The 25,432-nt window shown below is 50.8% G+C and overlaps 1 protein-coding gene across 2 annotated transcripts; it reads left to right on the top strand.

The window, feature by feature from the left end:
• The first annotated feature begins 347 nt into the window (after window positions 1-347).
• On the top strand, window positions 348-24,978 carry FBXO31 (F-box protein 31). 2 transcript variants are annotated; one of them, XM_036390132.2, is made up of 10 exons: window positions 348-762; window positions 8,070-8,141; window positions 9,909-9,995; window positions 13,496-13,572; window positions 14,943-15,110; window positions 15,749-15,823; window positions 17,154-17,263; window positions 17,930-18,083; window positions 18,623-18,984; window positions 20,243-24,978. In XM_036390132.2, exons 1-10 carry the CDS (start codon window positions 384-386, stop codon window positions 20,463-20,465), a joined length of 1,707 nt encoding a protein of 568 aa, XP_036246025.1. In that variant the 5' UTR covers window positions 348-383; the 3' UTR covers window positions 20,466-24,978. The 2 variants fall into 2 exon arrangements, with proteins under 2 accessions (XP_036246025.1, XP_036246026.1); XM_036390133.2 differs by lacking the exon at window positions 9,909-9,995 and having other exon boundaries at window positions 350-762.
• The last annotated feature ends 454 nt before the right edge of the window (window positions 24,979-25,432 follow it).

The following is a 25,432-nucleotide window of genomic DNA, read 5'->3' as shown; positions in this document are numbered from 1 at the left end:
GAAAAGGAGTGTCTGGTTTTTTTCCATGGAATTGGAGCAGGAGGCGGGACGGGACGCGGCGAACGCGGCCCCAGCCCCGCACCGGCCCGCAGCGCGCCGGTTACCGGGCACCGGCCCCGCCATGCGCACGGTCCCTCCGCCCGCTGGGGGGCGCGCGCGCTGGTTGCGTCGGTTATTGACCAAGCGTCCGCTACCTGCGTGGGGCGTGGCGCGGCTAGATGCGGAGGCGCTGATTGGAGGAGCCGCGCGGTAGGCGCGGCCTAGCGGCGGGTTTAGCGGCGCTGATTGGTGGGACTTTGTGGTGGGCGGAGCCGGCGGTGGGCACGGGCAGCGGCCGGCACGGTGGGGTCCCCCGGAGCCGCGTCAGAGCGGCGGCGGCGGCCATGGCCGTGTGTGCCCGGCTGTGCGGCGTGGGGCCCGCCCGCGGCTGCCGCCGGCGCGGCGCCGCCAGGGAACAACGCCGCGGCAACGCCGACAGCGAGCCCGACACCGATACGGACCCCGAGGAAGCGGGAGGTGGGGGCGTCACGGAGGACGATGAAGCCGCAGAACGCATTGAGGGCGGGCGGCCCCTGCCGCCTTCTGTCGAGGCCGGCCCGGCCGGGCGGGCCCCGCTGTCCTTGTTGGAGCTGCCCCCGGAGCTGCTGGTGCAGATCTTCGGCTCCCTGCCCGGTACCGACCTGCCCAGCCTGGCCCGAGTCTGCACCACCTTCCGCCGCATCTTGAGCACCGACACGATCTGGCGGCGGCGCTGCCGCGAAGGTACCGCCCGCCCGAGGGGCCGCTCGGCCCGGGGCCGAGGGGGGAACGCGGCTGCGGCCGTGAGGCTGCGGGAGCGCACCGGGGGTGCCAGAGGGGATGATGGGCTGGGGGTCCTGAAGGGCTCGGGCCTGGAGGTGCAGGGCATAAATCAGATTTGGGGTGCGGGCTCTGGGGCCGAGGCTCACAGGGCTCCACGTGTGCGGGGAGGAGGCCTGAGCACACCTCGGGTCCCCTGGGACGCGGGGCCCTTGGTGGTGGAGCTTGACTTGAGGTAAAGGGCATCGAGCTGGAGGTGTCCCCCGGAGCAATGGGATGGGAGAGGCCCTGGGAAGGTGATGCCGCCTTGTAGCGTGTCCTTGGGGCATCCCGAGCACTGGGAATGCTCAGCACCCGCACCGGGGAGGAAAGGGGAGACCGTGGGGATCCTGGAGCCACGGGGATCCACCGGGAGCTGGGTCCGGAGAGGCCGGGCCTGGGTAGGGGCATCCTTTGTGGGAGTACAGAGCCTTTGGGGAAGTCCACAGTGTGGAGAGGTTCCAGGTTCGGGTGTGCGTTTTCCAGGAATGCTCTGGTGCCAGGATGCTGTGCTGCAGTACTGTGAAGGCCTGGGAGGTGTTTTTTCCTCTGTGATTGCTGCGGTTCTCCCTCCTTACTCCTCATCCTCTTCCTCCCAGCGCTGTGGCTCTGTGTCCTCTGTTTGTTATTTCAGTCGTGTCCCACCTCCCGAGGTCTGCCTGGCTGTGCTCATCCTCTCTCCAAACGCTGCCATCCTGCCAGGGGCTCCTGCTGCCAGCACATGAAGTCATGTGTATTTTCCTGTTTGCTTTCTGTTTTTAATAGCAGCGAGGGCACGGGGATGAGAGATTTGGGAATGTCAGTGGCTGCCTGCAGTGGGATCTGGTGGAATGCCTGAAACCTTGCAGGAATGAATTTGTGCCTTATCAGCACTATCCAAGAATCTTTGGACGGCACAAAGGCTGCACCTGGAAAATGTAAACCAAAGCATTATTCCATAGTTCAGCATTGTCCCAATAATTTAACACTGGTTTTAGGAGACAGGCTAATGAGATTGTGTTAATTCTTTCCTTATACTTCTCTAGTGACATGGAGATTTGTGTGTTTGATGAATGGTTTGCAAAACTTCACTGATTAATTATTTTAATAGGTTATGATCCTGGCAAAACCTGTACATAGGAAATTTGTGTCACTTCTAACTCTAGGCTAGGTTGGCTTGTGAAAAAGACCCGCTGAATTAGGTATGACAGGGATTTACATTTATTTATCAAATTCATGTCTGCTCTGTGGATTTTCTTTCCAAGGGATAAAGCTCAGCTGAAATTTAAGGAAATTAAGGAAACAGTGGGATTTTTATGGCTAAAACTAACCTGGACAGGAAGGGAAGGTATCAAGACAACCCTTTTGTCTATGGCCCCCTTAGCTAACTGCCAGGTGAGGGGTGTATAAACCAAATTTTGATTCTCTTTGCATGTAATTTCTCCAGTTTGCCAACATATCCATTCCAAGCAGTGTCAGAGAGTGCTTTGGTGGCTGCTGCTGTGGCTGAGGAGGATCCTGTACCCAAGGCAGGTGCCCAAGCTCTGCTGAACAGATAAGGGGCAGTTCCTGGCCAAAATCTTCCTACCATGGTGAAGCTGATTCTGAACCTTTTAACCAGCTCTGGTTTTCCAAGAGTTCCTCAGCTGGACTTCTCAGGCTGTTTGTGGTGCTTTGCATTCTCTGCTGAGGTAGGACTGTAACTTTGAAAGGTTGTACACACAAGGATAAAATTGGGCATTATTTTATAGGTAAACATCAGGTGTTGGTAAATAAATACACATTTAAAGCTTAAAATGTTCTGTGCTGTGTTTCTGCACAGCCATACACCGTGTGATAATCAAGCATAAAATGTAAACAAAAAATGTGATTGTTTTTTGTGATATTTTCCAAAACCAATTTTTATTCCCATCTGAGCTCAGTGTTTAAGTGTGTGTGTGTTTATGTCTGCCTGAGCCTTGTTGTGAGGCTGCATGTCCTAAAAACAGAACAAGAGCACGTGTGCCTTGCTGGTTTATTCACCCCGAAGCCTCCTGATGATCATGGAATCACAGAATATCCTGAGCTGGAAAGGATCCACGAGGATCATCCAAACCCAGCACGGTGTTCCAGGAGTAACTGGGAAACTTCATCTTGCTGTCAGCTGCCTGTGCAAAACCACTTCTGTTTTTAGGAGTGCACAGCAGTGCAGAGGCAGGGAAGAATCCTGAAATAATCAGAGCAGAGAGGAGCTTCTCTGGGAGAAGCTGTTGTTGCAGTGCTTTGTTTTGGCTGTTTTTTCCCTCCCCCTTGGACAGGAGCAGCCTGGCTGTGCCCCAAGTTGGATGGAGCCCTCAGTCCTTGCAGTGCTGATGTCTTGCTCTGCCCTGGGCCAGCCCAGCTGTGGATTAGTCTGAAGACATGCTGTGATTACCCCAAGTGTCCTGAGGATTTGTCTGCCTGAAAGTGGAGTGGCTTTTGCTGCTGTGGGGAACTGGGATGACACTGGCAGAGCTGTTGTCCTTTTATCATTGCAACTGTTTGGGGTAAACAATGTCTCTGGATTGCTTCCTTGGCAAGGGGAGGGTTGCAATCACTTCCATGTTTTCTATAAATAGGAGATTGCTGATCCCTGCAGCAGGAGCAGAATTAAAGCTGGTGTCACCCTGGCTGGTGGCCTGACCTACCTTGATTAACACCTTATAGTCCATTTTTAATATTTCATTTCTTTCATCTTTGATCAGAGCAGGGCAAGTGCAGCATAAACCCTGGGAACAGACCAGCAATGCAGAATAACCAGTTCTAGAGCTTGGCAGAAAAGGCTTTTGTTTGTGAAAACAGCCTCCAGCAGCTTCTGGGCCTGCTGGAAAATGTCAGCCAAGGTGCTGGAGTTTGTGACCTTCAGGTTGTGTGGAAAGAAGGGTGGGAAATGAGGAGACTTTTTGGGTGGGGTTCAGCTCTTAGAAGACTCCAAGGCATTTGTGCAGGAGTTGGATGCACAATTCTGCCACAACAGGAACCAGTTCTTGCAGAGCTGTGCCCTAGTGCAGGTGGCTTTCATAGGTCACAAGGCTCCAGCCTCCCTTGGTGTGGTGTGAAAACATTGTGTGCTGTGTCAGTCTGTGGCTTTTCTTCATCTCTGATGCCCTTTGCTGGCTTTAAACCCCAGCTTGGCAGTGCCTGGCTGTTCCTCAGCGCTCAGGCAGGTGCTCAGCACTCTCAGGCACCCCTCAGACTTGGCTGCAGCTGAAGCTGCCCCTCCTCTGCTGCAGGGTTTCCACAAATGGGTGCATTTGTTGCAGATCAAATCTCCTGTTCCTTGATGGTAGCCACAAGCCTTCCCCTGGAAGAAGTGTTTGGGGGAGGACTGAGTGTGTTTTAATCTGATTGCTCAACCTTTGGAAACAAGAAGCCAATTCCAAATTTGTCCAGCTGGTACTTCAGAGCTGCTAACCTGAGAATCTCCCATTTTTGTGGTATCTGGAATAATCCAGTGAGTTTTTCTCCTCTCTGTTCTATGTCCAGGCTTGTGAGCTTGCATTTATCCAGGGATAATTGGAAGATTTGATTAGCCAGGACACAGTGGAAGTTCAGTAATGGTGAAGGGAATCAAGCTCTGCCAGACATCCTCATTTCCTCAGAACTGTGGATGTGCACACACAGCTTGCAGCAGCTTCCTGGGGTTGCCATGCTGGGAAAGGCAGCAGAAAAGCAGGAATTTGGGCTTTGATGTGAGCACAGGGCTATTCCCAACCTGGATGGAAGAGCCTTGATTGTTTTTAAACTCCACGCTGGTCCTTGCAGGGTGAAGGGGACCCAGCTTCTTTTGGGGAGGAGCAGGGAATGTGAGGCCTGGGAGGGCTGGAGCAGGGCAGGGGATAAATGGCACTTGCAGAAGTGTTGGTGCAGCTCATAGCAAATGGAGATTGCTTTTCCAGGTCCTTAAAATCCCGTGCATGTGACCATGGAAACAGCAGCATGTCCCTGTGCTTGGGAAATCAGCACTCCTTCTAAAGCAGCAGCCTTTCCAGCTGGCCACTGGGAATCTGAAAACCAATTTCCATCTTTGCTTTGGAAGCAGGATTAAATAGCCATTTTCCAAGGGTGTGAATTTGGTGACTATTAACTCCTTAAAATAAAAATACTTTACTCAGTGAGCTATTGCACTGAGATACATTTCCTTAAAATAGATTTAATTGCACTGAAGTGGAATTTTCCAGGAAGCTCAAGCCCTTCATATCTTTCTTGGAAAGGGATTTCTGTTCTCTGTAAAGAAAACCTTACCAGCTTTATTTTTCTCTCATTGTCCTGAAGCCCTGCTTGCTGTTTATTTATGTCCCTCTTGCCTTCTGGGCTAAAAGGAGATGGCCTTTCTTGCTTATGGTATTTGGAGGGGGGGTTTTTTAGGCACTGTGAGCCAAAAGATTGATTTTTTTTCCCATAAAATGGCCATGCTGGTATGAGCAGCTGGGTCAGAAGAGCTTCAGTAATGCACTTATGGAGCTCAGCCATCACTGTGGCATTTTCACTCTCTGTAGCTGTTTGCTGACCAAAACAGGATAAGAATTAGTTATAAAATGAGTCTTAAAGCACATAAGGATGAGATTATTTTTTTTCTTGATAATACTCTCTTGGATATCTAGTGATAAATAATGTGTAGCAATATAGAAATTCTCAATTTTTGTATTATTTGAAGGAGTTTATTTGAATCTTTCCAGGTGAGATTGGAATTACAGGCACTTTAATAACAGTTTGGCTTTGATAAAATTTCACTGCAGGTTGTCAGGGGCCCTTGCATGAAGCTGTGACATCAAATCCTTTCCCAGCCTGTTATTTGGAGGAAACTGCTGCGGGTGGATCTCCCATGGCACTCACTTGAGGGATTTATGGATTAGGGAGAAGGCTTTGGGGAGCTGTGGGAAGAGGGAATAATGTCACTCTTGGTGCTGTTGGAGATTCCATTTGGGGAGGATCCTCCAGGTGTCTCCTCCCTTTGCCTCTCCTCTGGGAATTGCAATCCAAATCCCTTCCCTGCCTGCAGTGCCCTGGGCTCCTCTCACCTGTCCTGCTGATGCCTTGGGAAGGCTGAGCTGGAGCAGAGGCTGGGCAGAGCTACAGAATAAAGCAGGGATTTATTAAAAGGATCTCCTCAATGGATCCACCTTGGGCAGCACAAGAGCCCAGCAGGGATGAACCCAAGGTGAACCAAAATGGTCCCAAGATGGACCAAAATGGTCCCAAGATGGACCCAAGATGAACCAAAATGGTCCCAAAATGGTCCCAAGATGGTCCCAAGATGGACCAAAATGGTCCCAAGATGGACCCAAGATGGACCAAAATGGTCCCAAAATGGACCCAAGATGAACCAAAATGGTCCCAAAATGCCTGAGCGCTCCCGGGGTCTCTCCCTTGGATCAGTCCTGCTCCATTTGCATCTTGCAGTTCATTGTCCCATTCCAGCTTTAGCCCCTGCAGTCCCATCCTTGTTTTTCTCTCTCCAGCCCACGGTGTTTGTGCTCCTGGGCTGAGATTTGGATCATTTGTCCTTGGTGCCCAGCTGGAGCAGGAATTGTTTTGTCTCCCTGCTCTGTGCCCAGAGCTCAGCATCCCCTGATGTGAACCCAGACCCACACACTAAAGCAGCACAGGACCTGAAAATCATAAAAGCCAAAACCTGAGGCATCTCTGGGGCCAGGTGAGTTTTGTTCAGGTGCACAAGAGTTGCCTGTTCCCAAGCCCTGCTGTTCCTGCCCTTTTCCAAGGACTTTCCAGTCAGCTGGGGACATTCCACACTGTTCCTGCACCCCTTGGGTGTGTTTACCTCCCTTGGATGTGTTTACCCCTCACTCCCTCACGTGCAGAGGGGAGCTGGGAGGCCCGGAGGGCTCTGCCAGGGTGGCTCTGCATTGCCAGGCTCTCCATGGCTCTGCAGCACTCAGCTGGCAGAGCCCCAGCACTGAATGCTTTGTTTGTGCTGGGCTGTTCCTCCTGCCAGCCCAGCCCTGCTCATTGTGCTTCCCCAGCCCACCCTCAGAGCTTCCCCTGCCTTTGCCTGCAGAGGTCAGCAGGGATTCTGCCACTGCCCTTGGCATTTTTTGGTGAAGGGCAGCGTGTTTGTTGTGCCCTGTGCCCCCCTCACCCTTGCTGCTTAGCCAGGGTGTGCAGGATGTGTATTCCCTGGAGACAGGCTGCCAGTAAACCTTTCTCATCCTTTGCTTGCATTTATAGACAGGAGGAGGCTGAATTAATTCAGGGAACCTCCTGCTTTTCTCATATTTGAAAGCAGAGTTCTCTCCTGCAGCAGGTTTCCAGCATTAGGTGGTGCTTCACAGCCACAGTTGTTGATTCAAGGATGCTCAGCTGAGGATAAAATTTGTATTTAATGGCTTGATGAGGGGCTGCAGAGATACAGTTTTGTGTCAAATATCTGGCAGGTGTTTGTGCTGCTGAGGAAAGCTGCTGTTTGATCTGTGCTGTTGATGTCTTTGATGTCTCTGTACTGAGATCTGTCAGGGTCACTGCAGCAGGGTGGCATTGTCACTGCTGATTTTTTGGGATCTCCCTGCTCTCAATTCCTCCCTCTGCTCTTCTGAGAATTCCTGGCATAGAGACATTAGTACTTTTTTTTTTTTATTTTAATTTTAATTTTCTTAGAAGTTTGACGTTGACTTCCTGAAAATGAAAGACCAGAATCTCATTTTCTGCTTCAAAGCTGCTCCCAGATCTCCAACTCCCTTTGTTTTCGGGGGATTCTGGAAGCAATCAAAGGCATCTGAGTGCACAGCAGCCCTGTCTCAATCTGATCTGCTTTCAGTGTAACCATATTTGTACATGCTGGGGCCTGTTTTATGTCTGTGTTTCATTCTTTTTTGAGCCTGTGACCTTTCCTTCAGGATCCTAATAAGCAGTTTTCCCTGTCGGGTACCTCAGCGAGGGAAGATAATTGCTGCACACAGCGGTGATTTGCTGGGAGCAGGCACACAATCCCAGCTGGAATGGGGATGTCTCCCACATTTCACACTCCTCCTGGCTGAGATGTGAGCAGCTGGCACTTTGCTGGCTGTGTTTGTGCCTTATGGTGTTTTTGTGGCAGGCATTGCTTGTGAGATGTCTTGGATTCTGCAACAAAATCTCATCCGGTTTTTCGAGCAAAAATCAGATTCTTGGTCTGCTTTGGCAACTCCAAGAAAGCAGAAATCAGATCTCAGTAGTTGATGTCAAGGCTCCAAACCTTTCTGTGCCAGAGTTGACCCTTTTTTGCTGTGTTGTTGCAGAATATGGAGTGTGTGAGAACCTGAGGAAGCTGGAGATCACAGGAGTGTCCTGTCGAGATGTTTACGCCAAACGTAAGTGACAAATCCATTCCAAGTCCTGCTTAACACCAATTCTGAGAGCACAGAAATGATGAATATTTATTAAACTTTGATGGCAGAAGTTGTTCAGACTGACTTGCAGGGGTTTCATTGGGAAATTTACATGTTTGGAGTTTTATTTAATACCAGGAGTTGGTATGAAATAAATATTTATTTATTCTCTGCCTCCCAGTCCTTTGGTGGGAAAAGAGGATGGAATTTAATTTTTAAATGAAATTTATTGAGGGTTTTTCATCATGTTTTTGCTATTTTCAGATCTTGCTAAGGAATTAACAAGTATTTTTCCTAAGCTTTGAGCTCAGTGAAAGGAAAATGGCTGTAGGAGAGTGGGAAAGGGATGAACATTCCCTGAAGGAAGACAGCCTGGCAGGAGCTGTGTGTGTGTTTTGGGAATGGCTGTGGGACCCTTTAGAACCCTGAAGAAGCAATGACCTCAAGCATTGATCTTAAAGCTGGGGAGAACAGGTAGAAGGGCTTGAATCCCATCTTTAATGAACTGTGCTGAGCATCCACAGGAAAATTATTTCATCACCTGGCATCTCTCTTTCCCTATCACACTACACTAGGGGTGGAACTGCCTCGTTTTCCTGGCTGGGAGGGCTGAGTGAGTGATGCTGAGCCAGCACACAAATGTCCCCAAAGGAGTCCCATTAACCCTTGAGACCACCCTTAATTCCCATTTAATCCCACATCTTGGTGTGGTGACAGCCACACAGCACATACCAGGTCAGATCTCAGCTCTTCATTGCCATTTTTAACTGGCACAACACCTCTTCATGACCTGTAGTCCTTTTCACTACATACCTTCCATGGTTCAGAGATCCTGAAGTGGTATTTAGTGCTTTTTATGCACATGTTGTGGGTGAAAATGGCCTTACTGGCTCAGGACAGTGGTGACTGTCCAGCCCAGTATCTCCCAGCCTTGGCTGTGGGCAGGGAGGCTGGGGAGAGGACAAGCCTGTGGGATATTTTCCTAAACATTCCCATTGTTTCCAGCTTTCCAGAGTGTAATCAGGTTATTTATTCAATAACCTGCAGCAAATCTGTCTCACACATACATTTCCATGAGTAGTTTTCAAATCCATGGCATCCATTAGCAAAGGGTCACGCTTGATGTGTGAGAACACCCCTGAGATGGCCTTTCCTGCCCTTCTGTGGAAGATCTGTGTTTGTAGGCACCCAGCAATCCCAGGCAGGGATGGTTACCCCAAATGGGAATGCTTGGCAGCTCTTCCTGGCTTTCAGGATGCTCAGATTCTGCATTTTGCCCTGTGCCAGGAGCAGTTTGCTGCTGGTGTACCCCATTTTCTCTACTGTCCCATAAACCTCTTTAATTGCAGAGGAGTTAATTTGGGATTACTGCATTTTCCATTCCTTGAGTGTGTTGCTGTGAGAAATGCAGGGGGAGAATGGGAACTGAGCTCAAGTGCCTGAAAGCAGAACTAATCCAAAGCCCATGGAGTGACTTGGTCTTCTTGAGGCAGCAGTGCAGAGTTTGAGGAAGGACTTTGATCCCATTTGGAGTTCTCTGGATGCCATTTGGAAATAATGTCTGTGGGAGCCTGGAGCAGCTCCGTGTGAGCAACCCTGCTCAGCGAGGCTGAGGGTGACAGAAACAACTGGAAGCAAAGTCAGGAGAGAGCCTGGGCTTCCCTGTGTGGCTGGTGCAGATCCACGGAGGTGTTTGCTGGTGCCAGTGGAGCACAGCTGGCTGGCACTCACCCTGCTCTGTCTGTTCAGGTATAAACCCCCGGGTGAAGTCGGGGCGGTTCATGCGAATCCTGCCCGACTACGAGCACATGGAGTACAGAGATGTTTACACCTGCCGTACGTACCCGCTGCTGCTGCTGCTGCTGCTGCTGCATGGACTGTGCCCTGCCTGCCTGCCTGCCTCCCTGCCTGCCTGGGGCAAAGCACTGGGCTGGCCCTGGCACAGCAGGGACTGTGCCACCAGGGCTGGCTGCAGCGTGGCACAGGAGCGCTGGCGTGGCAGCGACAGCAGGGCAGGCGCTGAGGGGTGCTGGGGTTTCTGCAGGGCCTTCTTGGAGCATCTCTCACTCACTCTGCTCATTGAGAGTTGCTCCTTTCTTTGAGGAAAGAGTTCAGATAGCCAGGTGAGGCCTCCTTCTGGACTGGCAAAGAGCTTTGTGGTGATTCACAGTGAAATCCACAGCCCTTTCCAGTGGAAAATGCTGAGTGTTCCCATAGTAATTCCCTCCCTGCACACTCAATCCTTTTAAGCACCATCTCTGTCTCTAGGAAACGTTCTGCTAATGTTTTAAACATTGTGATTTGGCTTCCTCACTTAGGATAACCTTTTTTCCCCTCCTTGTGTTGTGTTGAGGGAGGAATAGTTAAACCCTTGGAGTTCAGTGTTCAGCGGGAATTGAGGGGGAAGGACTGATTAGTTTACATCAATTAAGGAAGCCAGGACTATTTGGTGTTTACTTAGAGGGGGTGTTGAGCTGTGTCTGATGCTCCTTTGGGTCTGCAGAGTTTGGCAGACTCCAGTTCCTAACCCACTGCTGCTTGGGAATGGAGTTTTTCACACACATTAATCAGTGAGTGGATGCTGCAGAATTCCCTGTGCTGAGGGAAGCAACTGAGCAGGGGCCATGCTGCAGAATTCCCTGTGCTGAGGGAAGCAACTGAGCAGGGGCCATGCAGGGGAGGTGGTGCCTTTAATGTGAGTCAGGACAGAGCAGCAGCAGGGCTACAGCAAGAATTGGGACAAAGTTTGAGGTTTGGCAACCTGGGATGCCTGTTCTGGAGCTGGATGGGATGCAGAAGCAAATCCAAGCTGCAAGATGGATTCCTTTGGGGACTGGATGTTTCCTCCAAACTTAAATGGCATTTAGTGCTGTTCCCTCAGTTGTTATTTCTTTAGCTGCAGCCCCAAATTTCTGATGTGCCCTTTCTGTCTTGGGGAAAAGCTTGGATGGTTGGAATTGGTGATCTTAAAGGTCTTTTCCAGCCTAAATGATTCTGTGATTCTGAGCCCCTGTGGTTTAGGACGCAATGGCCCATTTCCCCTTTTTTCCCTCCTGTGCTGTCAGGATTTTCCATGGGACTCTTCCCTCATTCCTGTTCACTCAGGGTCAGCCAGGTGAGCTCAGATCACTTTCCCCAGGGCTTTAAGCTCCCCTGGATTACTCTGAGCTCTTGCCAGGAGCAGGTCAGGTGTCACCAACCAAGGGCACTGCTTTCATTGCTCCAGCTCATTTTGCTTCTAGAGACCTTCCTGCATCGAGGAGTCTGGGGGAATTGCAGTGGATTGGGTCAGGACATGCCCCAGGCAGCCTTTTGGCAGTGGGAGCTTGGCATTCCCTGCTTTCCCAAGGCCATTCCCAGGTGGATTTCAAGCCCCTTTCCCATCTGAAGGGTGTGCAGAGCTGCTTGTGGAACGTGGGGAATATCCAGCCTGGGTGAAGGCTGTCCTGGAGCATCCAGTGGATGTGGTTTTTTGCTCCATTTGGCAGGATGTGGACTCAGAAATTCTGATAGGCAAGAGGCTTCTCCAGGACTGAGCACAGGCAGTGGAAAAGCTTGGAGAAAAAACCCAAGTGCTGTTTTCTTTCGAGGAGCAGGAAGGGAAACAACTGCCAGATCCATCCTGTCTCCTACCAGGAGGAGCCAGAGCTGGAACTCATCAGGTTTTCCCTGCAATTAATATTAGCTGCTGTTTTGCTAGAGCTCAGAGACAGCCCAGCCTTGAAAACTGAGCTGTGTTTTGAGACTTGTTTGGGCCTTTGGCCAAGCACCAGCATTTTCCCCAGTAAGTTCTGGAAGTGAATGGCATTTATTTTGCCTCCTGTGTTCAGAACTCAGCTCTGTTTCCTGAAATTGCTGCTAACAGGAGCTGGGCTAGGAGGGACATCCTCATCCCCCTGGGACAGCTTAGTTTTCTGTCCTAAAAAATAATAATACATTAAAAATGGCTGGGTTTTATCAGCTCTGTGGCAGACAGGGTAGAAGGCAGAGTGTGGTGGGTGGAGCAGCCCATGCCATTAATTATCATGTAATTACTGAGCTGGGAATGGGGTTTGCCTGCTTGCCTTAGTGTTGTTTGTGCTGCACTTGGTTCCCTGGGTGAAACCAGGCCAGTCTGAAATTGTTTACTGCCCAGGAAAAAGGCTCCTCCAGGCCAATTGGCAGCAGCTCTAGAAATCCCTCCCTGCCATCCTCAACTCCTGTGGAAGTTCTTGCTTTTGGTGGAATAAAACCACTCCTGTAGCTCTTGCTGTCTGAAGTAATTAATGCAGCAAAGCTGCTGGAGCAGCTGCAGTGAAACACAATTCTTCTTTTAAATTAATGCAAACCCAACCCTGTTATTCAAGCCAGTCCTGAGTCCTGGAGGTTACAATGAGTTACTGTGGCCTTCTGAGTTGGCCATGGACATTGAAATATCAGTGAATATCTTCATGGAAACAATGTGCATGCTGCTGTTCCTGCCCAGAATGCCAGAGTGTGTAATCCCTTCTTGTGAAGGTTGCTGGTTGTGTGAGGAGACCAGATGGACAAAAGGGAATTAGATGGACAGGAGGAATGGCTGTGTAAGGACTGGAGGTGGGTCCCATCTCTAAGCTTTCCTCACCACAGGAGGTTTAAGGTCATTCTGTAAAAGCCCTTTTTTCCTGCTTGCTGAAAATATTCCTCTATTTAGGTGGGATTGGAGGGACAGCTGGCTCTGAGATGAGAAACAGGGAAGCCTCAACTGCTGGAGTAGATTTTGAGTGGGTTTTGGAAGCAGCTTTTGGGCACTGCTGAGGTTTAGCTGCTTCTGTACAATTTTTAAGGCTGTGACTGATGTGGCCACACCACCAGATTCCCAAGCTGGAGTGATCCAAGTGCTTTGCCCATGCTCCCAGTGGCTGTTTCTAAGGATGTTTAACTCTGGAGCCAAGTTTGTCTACACAAGGCAGTGAAATGCTTTCAAAATCCTCTTGATTTCCCTGTTCCTTCCTTCCTGCCCTTCCCTATTTTCTGTTGCTTTGCAGTGTGAACCATTGAGTGCATTTTTGGTAACTGGAGGTGGCAGATGCTTTTATTTGTTTTCAGCTCTGGTTATATTGTGTGATTCACATTAATGGCACTGTGTTGCAAAAGTTTTTTGGGAATTCCTGAGGTAGGTGGTTCTGCCCTTCCACAGGGCCAGGAATAAAGAACACAAACATGTGCGAGCTTGGGGGAGGGCTCAGCTTGCCCACAGTCACTTTTCCTGAGTGAATGCAGCTGTGGGTGCTGTGTGCAGCCTGGCAGCAGGGATTTCAGTCCCAAAATGCCATTCCTGGGCTGGATGTGCTGACGAGTGTCTCCCTGTTCCCCAGTGCTGCACCGCTACCGGCACATCCTGGGACTGTGGCAGCCGGACATCGGGCCCTACGGGGGACTGCTCAACGTGGTGGTGAGTCAGGGCCTCATCCTGGCCCTTTTGGGCCTGAGAGCTGCTTTTTTTACACTTTGCACACCTGGCAGCCATTCCCAGACCACTAACAAGTCTGAACAGTCAGCCTCAAGTGGGTGATTTGGACACAGAGGGTGCTCCGTGGTTCTTTGCTGGTTTCTCTTAGGTTAGGCATCAGGAGGAATTGCTTCCCAGGAAAGGTTGTTAAATACAGGAGATGGCTGCTCAAGGAGGAATCCCCATCCCTGGAGTGGATGTGGCACTCATTGCTGTGGGTGGGGATTGCTCACAGGCTGGACTGGATGGTCTTGGAGCTCTTTTCCAGCCTGAATGGTTCTGGCATTCTCATAATCACCAGAAAATTCTTTTATATTTCAGCTCCACCCCAAACTGCCCCAGGAGCAGGTGAAAACATGATCAGTGTTTGAGGGGAAGGCTTGATTTAGAGTTTGACACTGATATTCCAGTGGCTGGCACAGTAATCTGTTCATTTACTTCATTTTCTTTGCCTGCAGCTGAACCTTTTGCAAAGGGCTTTGCAGTTGTGTGCTTGGCAAACCTTCACCCCAGCCCTAAGACTCGTGCATCAGGTGTGGAGTGACACTGGTGCAAGATCTGTGGAGCCTGGCAGCTCTGGGGCTGCTGGGAGAGCAGTTAATGAACAACATTTGATCTGAACTGTGAGAGCTGAGGCAGGAGTGTGCCTGGAGCCCTCATTCTCTGCACCAGGGTTCACCAGCTGCCAGCCTGAGGCAGAACAAATCACGAGGCCTTTGGGGTTTGCAAGATCCTGGTGCATGAACTGGTGTAAGGGGGCATCCAGCTGCATCAGGGCTTCCCCTGTGACCTTTTAAAGACTTTGTCTCAGGTCTCTCTGTTTGGAGACAATCCTGCCTATATAGGAGAAACTGCCCTATCCTGAGGGAAAGGATTCTGGTAGGTGTGCAGGAAGAGGCTGCCCCTTGTGCCTCTCAGCAGAGGAAAGTTGCTTCCTGTGTTCTCTGAGTAATAAAACTAAATAATTCCTCATCCAAAAAGCAGGGATAGTCATGGGAAGCAGAATATCTGCCAGCAGGAGCTCTCAAACCAATTAGAGCCTGACTTGCTGTGTGGTCTTTCCCTCTGGATGCTGCACTGCAGGCAAGTCATTTGCAGCAATAAAGGTCTGAGCTTTTTCCAGTGGTGCAGGAAGCCTTGTAAAGAAACCCTCCTCACCCTGGGAGTGCATATGGTCTGGGTTAATGGCTGGAAAGCTGTTTGGGAATGCAGCAAACTGTTCTGCAGCTCCTGGGCCACAAGAGGCCTCAGAGAGACTCCTAAGGAATCCTGCCAAGCTGATCCCCTGGGCTGTGTGTCCTGTCCCTCTGCAGGTGGATGGTTTGTTCATCATTGGCTGGATGTACCTACCCCCTCATGACCCTCACGTGGATGATCCCATGAGATTCAAGCCCCTCTTCAGGATCCACCTCATGGAGAGGAAATGTGCCACGGTGGAGTGCATGTATGGCCACAAGGGACCTCATAATGGCCACATCCAGGTGAGCTGCTCTGCCTCCCTCAGCACTGTGTGTGCACTTTGGAAATGGATCCATCAGGAAGCTGGGAGAATGTTATTTCAGAGATATGGCTTTCACCACCCTGCTGTGTGTGTGGGCAGCAGCTTTACACTCATTATGTGTCTGACAAGTTGTGTGGGCTGTTCCCTGCTCTGAATCTGTTCCCTGGCAGTGGCACAGCCAGGCTGTTGGGCTGGGAGCACCAGGATGTGCACAGGCTGGGGAAGGGATGTGTAAGCTGGCCTTGGGCAGCTGCTGAGTGTGCCCAGGCAGACCCAGACCTGTTCTGCATCTCTCTCCATGGTGAGACCTTGAGAAGGGGATGCAGCATCCATTGGATGCTTTGAAAAGCTTCCTGACAGATTTTCTTTATAGGAGGAAGCTGAAATAGGGAAGCAGCTTAAAACTATTATTTTCATTAGAGTGCATTGAGGTTTTATTGCTTTTATTTCTCTGTTCTGTAGCTGCTGCACTGGGTAGCAGTGAATGATTTCTCTGTAGTAGTAAATCCAGTAATGTTTGTTTTGTGAAGTGTTTACTGGGAGCAGTCTTAGCTACATCATCCCAAGCATCTGTAGACAGGTGTGTAACCTGTTCAATTCTCCCCCTGGTAACTACAGATTGTAAAGAAGGACGAGTTCTCCACCAAGTGCAACCAGACCGATCACCACCGGATGTCAGGGGGCAGGCAGGAGGTGAGTGCTCTGCCAGGGCTCTGCACTGAGCCCCTTTGTGTGTCCGTGTCCTGAGATCTGCCCTCAGCTGCTGCCCTTCTGATTTCTGTGTGATTGGGCAGCTATGAACCCCCAGGCTGGGAGCTTTTGGCTCATTCCCTGTTCCAGGCAGTTTTCTGTGTCAAGGTACTCTTTGAACCCCAGCCTTCCTCCTGTTTTGGTAGCAGACCTGTCCAGGGAGGGTCAGCAGCACTTCTTGGCCATCAGCAGCACTCCAGGCACTGATCTCAGTGCCATTGCTGTCTGTGTAATTAAGATCCTTCAAACACAGTGAGCACCAGCTGCACTTGGATACCTGCTGGTCAGTGAGGCACCTTCCCACTGCTTGCCTTGCTCAAGGGATTAAAAGCTTCATTTGGTTGTTTCTCCTGTGTGTGTCAGCTCTAGCCAGCAAGGCAGATTCCTGACTGAAATAGCTGTGTTTAAATGCAGGTATAAATGGCAGGATGGATACCTGTGCCAGGTACTGCTGTTTGCTTCCAGCTGGTTCCACGTGACAAATCTGATATTTCAGCTGCTTTCTGAGGAATGCTGTAAAATGTCTGTCTGCTAATGGGAAACAGCTGGGTGAAAGGTTTAGTTAAGTGTTTTCTGGTGCTGGAGCAGATGAGAAATGCTTTAATACTTTCAAAGCACCACGTTAAGTGTGCGTGGCTTTATGGAAATTGGAGGATCTGGCTTGGGAAGATAAAGGAGGCAGGTTTGGAATATCACTTGGCAGGCTGCTATCTCAGTGTAAGCTGTTATCACACCAACTCATGGCAGGGTATTAACTTGTCAGAGCTGCAGTTGGGGTACTTCAGGAGATGCTTTCAAAGCACCCTTTGGATTTAGATGCATCAGTATTAAATCAGCAGGATTTAACCTCCTAAACCCTCAGTGCTTTTCAAAAGCTTTTTTCTTTTATGTTGAGCATGTCAGGACAGGGCACAGGAGTCAGCTTGTGGGCACACAAATGAGTTACTGTGAGAGAAAGAGTAGATGAGCTACTTTGCAGTGACAGGCCCTGCTCATGCCTTTATTCTGAGGAGGTTTATGCTTCTACCTGGGATTTATTTGAAGGGGAGCCTGTTTATTGTGTGATCACCATAATCACTCTTTGTTCAGCATATTTCCAAGCCAACACGTGCTTGTTCCCAAATCCAGCCATGTTTCCCTGTCCTTGGCAGAGGATGTGCCCTGTCTGTGGCTCTGCCAGTGAAATGTGCTGTCACAGAGTCACACAGTGAAGCCATCCTGGGGCACATCACTGAAGTGACCTCATGCTCCCCCTTTTCTCCTGGTGCTGCAGGAATTCCGGACGTGGCTGAGGGAGGAGTGGGGTCGGACTCTGGAGGACATTTTCCATGAACACATGCAGGAGCTCATCCTGATGAAGTTCATCTACACCAGCCAATATGAGTAAGGGCTGCTGCAACTTCACACTCTGCACACTCTGAAGCATTTTTCCCCCAAGATGAGGTTTTCCATGGGTTTTCACAGCCAGAGCAATGTTGTGTCTCTGCAGTGCTTCCCAGCTGTACAAGGAGATGAGGTGGAATGACAGCAGTAGGAATAGGATTCCAAGTTCTACACAATAACTATGCACAGTAAGGTGCTTTTGAGTCATTTAACTCTGTTTAATTTGAAGACAGAGCAAATGCCTGTGATCCCAAGGAGTGTCTGGTTATTATCCATATTAGTCAGTGTGCTCTGTAGTGCAGGAATTAGAGAGTCCCTGAGAAACTGGGGATTTTAACCAGCTCTCCAAGCTTCTATTAGCAGCCACCTCACTGTAGCAGATGTTTAAATATGCTTCACTCTCAGGTTCTCTGGGAATCTCAAGGGCTGAGGAAGTTTCCTTGCTGCAGGAATCTCCTGCTGTGCTCACGAGGATGGTGGGGAGAGCAGCACAGGGAGGGAGGGAGGAAGTGCTCGCAGAGCTCTAAAGCAAATCCTGAGCTTGCTGCAAACACAGATCCTGCCTGTCTTGACAACATCCCCAAGCTGCTGGAGGAGCAGAATGCCAACACAGTGCTGCTGGGAAGGGTTTTTCCTTGACTTGTGTGATGTTTTTCTCTTGCACAGCAACTGCCTGACGTACCGGCGCATCTACCTCCCCCCCAGCAGCCCCGAGGACCTCATCCAGCCAGGCCTCTTCAAAGGCACCTACGGGAGCCACGGGCTGGAGATTGTCATGCTGAGCTTCCATGGCAAGAAGGCCAAGGGCACTAAGATCACTGTGAGTGCATTTTCCTGTCTCTCAGGTGCTTGTGGAAGTGTTCTCAGTGGATGTGCAGGAGAGGTTTCTGTCTGGGAGCTGTTCCCTGTGGAGATTGGTGGCACTGGGTGAATCTCAGCACACACACAGTGACCAGGATCTGCTCTGCAAAATTTCTCCTGGCTCCCCCTTCCTTTCCTCTCCCTTCCAGCTCCTTTCTGTGAGCAGCTGGTAGCAGGTCACTGGAGATCCCCTGTGTGTGTGTGAGGAGCAGGTACCAAATGTTGGCAGCTCTTCACTGAAGTCAGGCAGGGGAGCTCCTTTCCTCCCTGCAGGGAGGGATTCTGCAGCTGCAGCTTTGACTTTCTTTCACCCTTGCAAGTATACAGCTTTTGATTTAAAATTCTGCTTCTGGGAAGGGGGAAAGCAGAGATGGCAAAGAAGCTCCAAGCAGGGTTTTGTTTTTATGTGATTGTAGAACAGGGTGAACTATTAACAAGTTCAGGTGGTGGCTCTGTAGCACTGCTGTGTGCAGCTGTGCTGTTCCTTCCTGTCCCTAGGGAGATCCCAACATCCCAGCTGGACAGCAGACTGTGGAGATAGACCTGGCACATCCTCTGCAGCTGCCTGACATCGAGACCCTGCGTGACTTCAGCGAGCTGTCCCGCATCGTGCTGGAGGTGCAGGAGCAGGTCCGGCGGGAGGAGCAGCAGCGGGAGCAGAGGCAGGAGGAGCAGGAGCATTCCCAGCAGGCTGCCTCCCAGCCTGCCAGCCCCCTGGCAGGAGAAGGTGCTGAGGGGGAAGAGACTGCAGCTGGGGCAGAGGGGACGACCCAGGACAAGGCCCCAGCTTCCCAGCCCTTCGTGCTGCCCACGGGAGTGATATCGAGGAATGAGGATTATCCCCGGACCTGCCGAGTCTGGTAACTGCTGCTTTTATGGCTGATTCATTTTTTAAAGGGAAGGGGAAATCTTTGAGGTGTGTCCTGTATTTGTGTGCCCTTTATCTGCCTGTGGATCTCCCAGCCCCTTGGGCTCAGATTTCACAGAATCCCGGAATGGTTTGAGTTGAAAAGGACCTAAAATCCCATTTTTTTTCCAGCCCTGCCAGGGGCAGAGACACCTTCCACTAGACCAGGTTGCTCCAAGCCCTGTCCAATCTGGCCTTGAACATTTCCAGGGATGTGGAGTCCACAATCTCTGGTTCCTGCCTCTGCTGCCCAATTTCCCAGGCTTTGATTTGTTCCCTCTCTCACCACGCTGTCATCTGCCATCCCACTTCCTTGCTAGATTTACTTCAGAAGCTGGCACCTCTCCTGAATTCCACACACCCCCTTTCTTTTTCTTTTGGTGTCTTTTATGTCCCAGAGCTGCTCAGTTCATATATTTAGAACTGTTGAAGCTGCTTCCCGTTCCCATGTGTGTCATTCATGTTCCTTGGCTGTGGGAACACAGTGCTCTCTCCCACCTTTCCCTGGCCTCTGGTGCCTTGGGGCGGCCCTGGCAGGTGCTGAGCAGCCCAAGCAGGAGGTGCAGGCATGCAGAGAGCTGTGCTGAATGGGAGCTGGAGTTGGTGAAGCAGCACACTAAATGAAGTGTGGAAAAAGAGCCCAAAAGCTGAGGCTTAGACAGGTGACCTTCAGCCAAACATCTGTGCTCATGGAAAAACCTACCCAGAGCTGGTTAATCCCAGAAGGCTCCTGCTGTCACAGCTCAGTTGTGTTTGGATAAAGCCCTGCTCCACCTGCTGCTTGCTCAGAGCTTTGACTGACCTTTATTCCTCCTCAGGTCCTGGTAGATTTTTCTGCTTTTTAGATTTTTCTCTCCCTTGAATTTCACCTCTTCATGGTCACGCTCTCAACATTTGAGAAATATTCAAAAGCCTTAGCTTTCCTGGGAGATTGAGCCTGTGCTGATCCTTGAGTTGCACAAGTTAATCTCAGATGGGTTTGGGGGCTGCACTACTGAAAAACCCAGCTTTGGTGTGCAGGTGCTAATTGGGATAACCCAAAGCAGGAACCTGCAAATAGCAATGGGGAGTTCCTTGTCTTACTAGGAAAACCGAGTGTGAATCTCGCTGCTCTGTCAGGGTGCCTTCACCAGAGTTTTGTGCTGATTTGTAACTGAACACTGGGTGGTGCTGCCTGTTCTCACACCTGTTTTGTCCTCATCCCCTGGCAGTTTTTATGGGACAGGCCTCATTGCTGGCCACGGCTTCACCAGCCCCGAGAGGACGCCGGGGGTGTTCGTCCTGTTCGACGACGACCGCTTCGGCTTCATCTGGCTGGAGCTGAAATCCTTCAGCCTCTACAGCCGCATCAAGGTCTCCTTCCAGAACGCCCAGGCACCCTCCCAGGAGGCCTTTGATGAGATGCTCAAGAACATTCAGTTCCTGGCTACTTGAGGGGTGTTTGTGGTGCAGGACAGGGCTCGGGGTGGCCAAGGCTGCTGCGCTCCCCAGCCGGGCTGGCCGGGGATCCTCGCTCTCGGTACCTCTGGATAGAAGCATGCACTTTGAATAAAGCCTTTTTACCCCAAATGTACACACATCCCACTTCAGCCATCCCTGACTGCCCTTTCCTCTGTGCCACTCCACGCTGCTTGCCAGCAGTCCTTGTTTGCCAGGCTGTGCTTTGGAGAGCTGAAGGATCCTGCAGAGGAGGGAGCAGACCTTCCTTAGTGCAAAGAAAAGAATGTTATGGGACAAAACCAACTTCTGGTCAGAGCTGGACAGAGGAACAGGCAGTGGCAAAGCACATCCTCCTCTCCAGAGCCTTTCTGTGGGTGCAGCATTGCCAGGAGGGGTTGGTGTGATAACTTCATCTTTGCTAATTGCAGTGTGTGGTTTCCCCTAGAGAATTCCCTCAGCCAGGGCAGGATCCCCACTGCAGATGAGTGTGTGCAGCATTGGCCTGGCTTCTGGAGCTTGATGGATGTGCTGTCCCTGGGGCTCCAGGTCTGGATGAGACCAGAGATGATTTTTTCTCCTTGCAGAAGCTGGCTGTGGGACTGGAGATGGGTCTAAACTGCAAAAGCTCTGGTGTGTTCAGACTGCTTTGTACCTGAAAGGTTTTCTCTTGTAGAGTGGGTCTGAAAAGGGACAGGAAGGAGCCAAAAGAAACCCAGCTGTGAGCTGAGCCCAGGAGGCTCCAGCTGGGCAGCAGAAGGTGCCACTGTTCCTGTGTGACCCCAGGGCTGCCATTCCTGCCCAGGTTTGCCCTTCAGAGTGACAAGGGGTTGTCCTTGTACTGTGTGGTTTGTTGTGGCTCCTGGAGTGGTGGGTGCTGCTGCCCCACTCCCAGAGCCCTTTTTCCCTTTCTAGTTGCACTTGTTTGATCCCAGGTGGTTTTGTGGCAGATCTGAGCTCCCGTGGGAGTTGTGTGCTGCAGGCAGGGGAGCAGATTCCCTTGAGCTGTGCAGGAAAATCCTGGCCAGTGCTCATCTCCAGGCTGGGAGTGGTGCTACCAGCACTAACTCAGCCCTTTGCTGCAGCTGCCCTCTGGCCGTGATGACAAACTCCAGGTCCCTTCTCTTCTCCCCAGATCAGTGTCTAACAAACCCCTGCTGTTACATCTCTGCAGTTTTAGGTCTGTGAATGTGTCTGGACCTGCTCTGGGAGGTTTCAGGTCCCTTCTGTGGAGAAGCTTCAGTCCCTGCCTGGTTCCAGTGCCTGTGAGCAGCTTTTATTCTCACTCTCACAAGGGCTTTTTGCTTTTTCTGGCTCTCATGTGTTCCCCCAGCTGTGTGAGAAGCCAGGCTCCAGCAGCAGCTCCTGTCACTCACAGGACTCATTCCTGTCCCTCTGGATAGAGTTCTCCAGAGCTCTGGGAATTTCAAGGTGGTTTAGGGCACTTTTTGCTTTGTTTCCTGCAGCTTTGTGAGGAGTGCCCCAGTGTTGGGGGTGAGGAGCAGTTTCAGGCTGGTGAATAAGCTGGGAAGGGCAGGGTGGTGGTGAGGGGTTTCCTGCAGAGGGAGGAACCTGCTGGGATCTGAGAGAGGGAGGGGCTGCTCTGTGTGCCTTGAATGGGCACAGAGGGGGCCTGGAGCTGGAATGGGGCATCTCAGCCTCGTGCTGCAGCTGCTGAGCTCTGTGCACAGCTCCTGCCTGCTCTGCAGCCACAGGTTTCCAGGTGGGTGCAGGTTTCTGGGACAGCTGCAGATGTTCAGTGCTGGGTTAATGGTTGGACTCAATCTCAGAGGTCTTTTCCAACCTAAATGATTCTGTGATTAGGACTTGATTTGGTATCTCAGTGGCTTGTTGATCTTGGAATTTGCTGTTAGGCTGCTGCAGTTCTGCCTGGTGTTCTAACAGCCCAAAGGGGTGGGAGATGTCCCCTTGGGCAGCTGTTCCCATTGTCTGGCCCTAAAACCAGCTCTTCTTCAGCTGCATCTGTAGCTCTGATTGCAGATTCCTCCCCACTTCAATATCCCCACCAAAAAAAAAAATCCTTAGGTTTCACACAACTGATTTGATAATTTTTGCCTTTAACTTTTAAATTACAACTAATTTTTTTAATGGAGATTAAAATCTAGATTGCATTGATTGCCCTGCAAGTACCTGAGGCTTGAGTCCCTCTCCCAGGTACTGATCTGTGTGTAGCCTCTGTCCTTTGTCACCTGGTTAAGGTGTCACCTGTTTGTTGTTGGCACAGGTTGTGCATCTGCTCTTCTGCAGGCTGCCTGTCCCTTCTGAACCTTTCCAGTGGCAGTGCCAAGGGTCTCCTGGTGGCCAAACCTGCTTGGCTGGCTGGAGAGAAGGGCTTGGGTGGAGGCTGATGCCCTGTGGGAATTTTCCCAGCTCTGCCTTGCCCCTGTAGTAGCATCTTTTTATTTATAACTCACCTGGCTGGCCTCAAAATGTCAGGATAATTCCTGATTAAAGGGAAAACTGCAGGTACCCCCTGGCTCCATTCTGTCTGGAGCAAAGGAAATAGCAAATTTTGTATTAATATTCCTCTGATGCCTTTTCTCACCTTCTGCTGCTCCAAGCCTGGCAGGCTTTTGTGGCATTTCAGAAGAAAATTCCCTGTGCTTTGGCTGAGGGAAGCATCCAGTGCAGCTGGATTTGGGAATGCTGGGATGCTCCTGTGCCTGTTCCTTTGTGCATGGCTCTGCCACTGCTTCCAGAGCAAGGCAGGAGAACATGGAGACAAAACTCCCAGCTCTGGAACCTTTGGGAAAGGGGAGACATTCAGGAGCAGCAGTGTGGATCTGCTCCCCCATGGAGCGGGGGATGCTCCTGCTTTTCCTGTGCTGCCAGGCCAGGGCTGTGCTGGGTGCAGCCTGTGCCAGCCCTGCACTGCTCTGCACTCCCCTCTGCTTCCCCAAATCCCACTTCTGCAGCCCTTGGGATCTCTGAGAGAGCTGTTGACAGGGATAATGCGTGCTGGGGCCCTGCAGATGGTGAGAAATCTCTGCTGCTGACATCTCCTCGTCCTTGTGGCTCTGCAGGAAATCTTGGGGACAATTGGCTGGATTCCTTCAGCCCAGATGGGTGGAAAGTGCTGGCGAGGATGGAAAACAACTTGTCAGGGGTAGGAATACTCTTGGCAGGAGCCTTTTGGATTAAACAAAGCCTTTGCAGGGAGGTGGCAGAGCCCCAGTGGCCACTGCAAGACCTGGGGGCTGAGTTCTGGCTTGGGGACAAGTGTCTGGTTCATGTGGGATGGGTTCTGCTCCTCCATCCTGCTCCCTGTGTTGTCAGAACACACAGATTTGGCCAGCTGGAAAACAGGAACATCAGAGCTCCACTTTGTTTGCCTTGTTCTGCCTGGTTTGAGGGCTGTGAATGTGCTATGCTCAGGCTGTGGGGGACTCACTGCCCTCCACGGGGGTTTGTCAGGCTGGATTTTACTGAGGAGGAGGAAAAAGGATGGAATTGCTGGTGAATTTGGGTGTCAGCTCCGTGGTGGAGCTGCTACAGCTGCCCTGGGATAGGAGGGCAGCTCCTTAGGAAATGTGTGCTGGGGAAAAGGGAATTGGGTGCTAACGTGCCTGGAGGTGTCAGCTCCCAGGAAAAGCCCCAACCACAGCTGGCTCCGTGTTCACTTTTCAACAAGGATGACTTTTTCTTGCTTTTCATTAATTTAAACCTAGTGGAACTTGATGGGAGTGTTGGGTGTTGTGTGGAAATGGGTTGTTTAGGCTCACCTTGCTAGTTTAGGGAATGGTGATGTGTTAACTCTGTCTTGTAGCTGGCTGCTCACGTGGCCACCGATCCTCTGTGCTGTTCAGCCTCCAAAGGCTCCTGCTGCCCTTGCCAGTGGGACAGGGAATTGTTTGGGATGCGCAGGGGAAGAGAGAGGTACCAAACTGGGAGTGCCACTGACCTTCGGGTGCTTTGTGTGCTGAACTGAAATGTGTGGTGCTGGTTTTTGTTTGGATTGCAATCCTTGGAACTTCTGAGGCAAAGAGCACTTGGCTCTGTGTTCATTAGCTTAATTAAAGCAATCTGCACTTTTGTTTTGTCATTGATTACTCCCCCTTCCCCCTTCCCATGTGTATTTTGCACTCACCACTTTAACATGACACTGATGGATTAATCTGGGCATTTCCTGTAGGTTTTGAGTGTGGATAAGTCTCTATAAAAAGTATTAAAAATGAAGGTGAAACTTAAATCCCTGCTTTGTACAGAGAGCAGTGGGGGGAAACCATTGGACATCCACCACCACAAATATCCATGTGGAACATGATAAATTGCATTTTAACCACCTCACCTGTCCAAGGGCTGGGGTTTTGCCTGTTCTTTTCTTAGTGGCTTTGAGAGAAATGGGATGTATAAAATCAACACCTGGCCTGCTTCACTGCAGGCTCTGGAAAGCTGAGCAAGCCCTGTGTGTTACTTTTACACCTGATCATTGTTACCCAAGGAGCCTTTTCCAGTTTCAAATAATAAAAAGCAAAGTTTTGTGAACTTAGTTCTGTTTGCTTCCTTTTCCCCCCCTTTGCCCCACAGGAACATGTTGGGCTAGTCCCACCCTCCTGGCGTGCAGCTGCCCGTGTTCCAGCGTGGGGTAGGAAATAATTCTCCCTTGTTTGGGTACTGGGGGAGCAGTTCTGATTTCCTGAAGATGTCAGACACACATCCCACTCCTCATGCTGTGAAATCCCAGTTCCTGCCTTATCCCTGTTTTCTGTCCTCTCTTCCTGGGGTTCCTGGCTCCCTCCCCCAGCAGGTTTGGGGTGGCAGAACTGACACCCAGACCCTGACAAAGCCTCCTGCCCTCCCAGGCCCAGCTTTCTCTGTCTGAAAGGAACCCTGAGGTAATCCTGGATATTTTTTTTTCCCCCATTCTTCCTTCCTTTTGGTCTGAAAGGGCTCAGCTGGCAGCAAACCAGCACGAGGGATGAGGAGGGGGCGGTGATGGTGTC

The sequence above is a fragment of the Molothrus ater genome, chromosome 12, assembly GCF_012460135.2.
Source record: "Molothrus ater isolate BHLD 08-10-18 breed brown headed cowbird chromosome 12, BPBGC_Mater_1.1, whole genome shotgun sequence".
In the NCBI taxonomy this organism is placed as follows: domain Eukaryota; kingdom Metazoa; phylum Chordata; class Aves; order Passeriformes; family Icteridae; genus Molothrus; species Molothrus ater.
The sequence above is the reverse complement of the archived record's forward strand: the minus strand, read 5'-3'. Positions and strand labels throughout refer to the sequence as shown.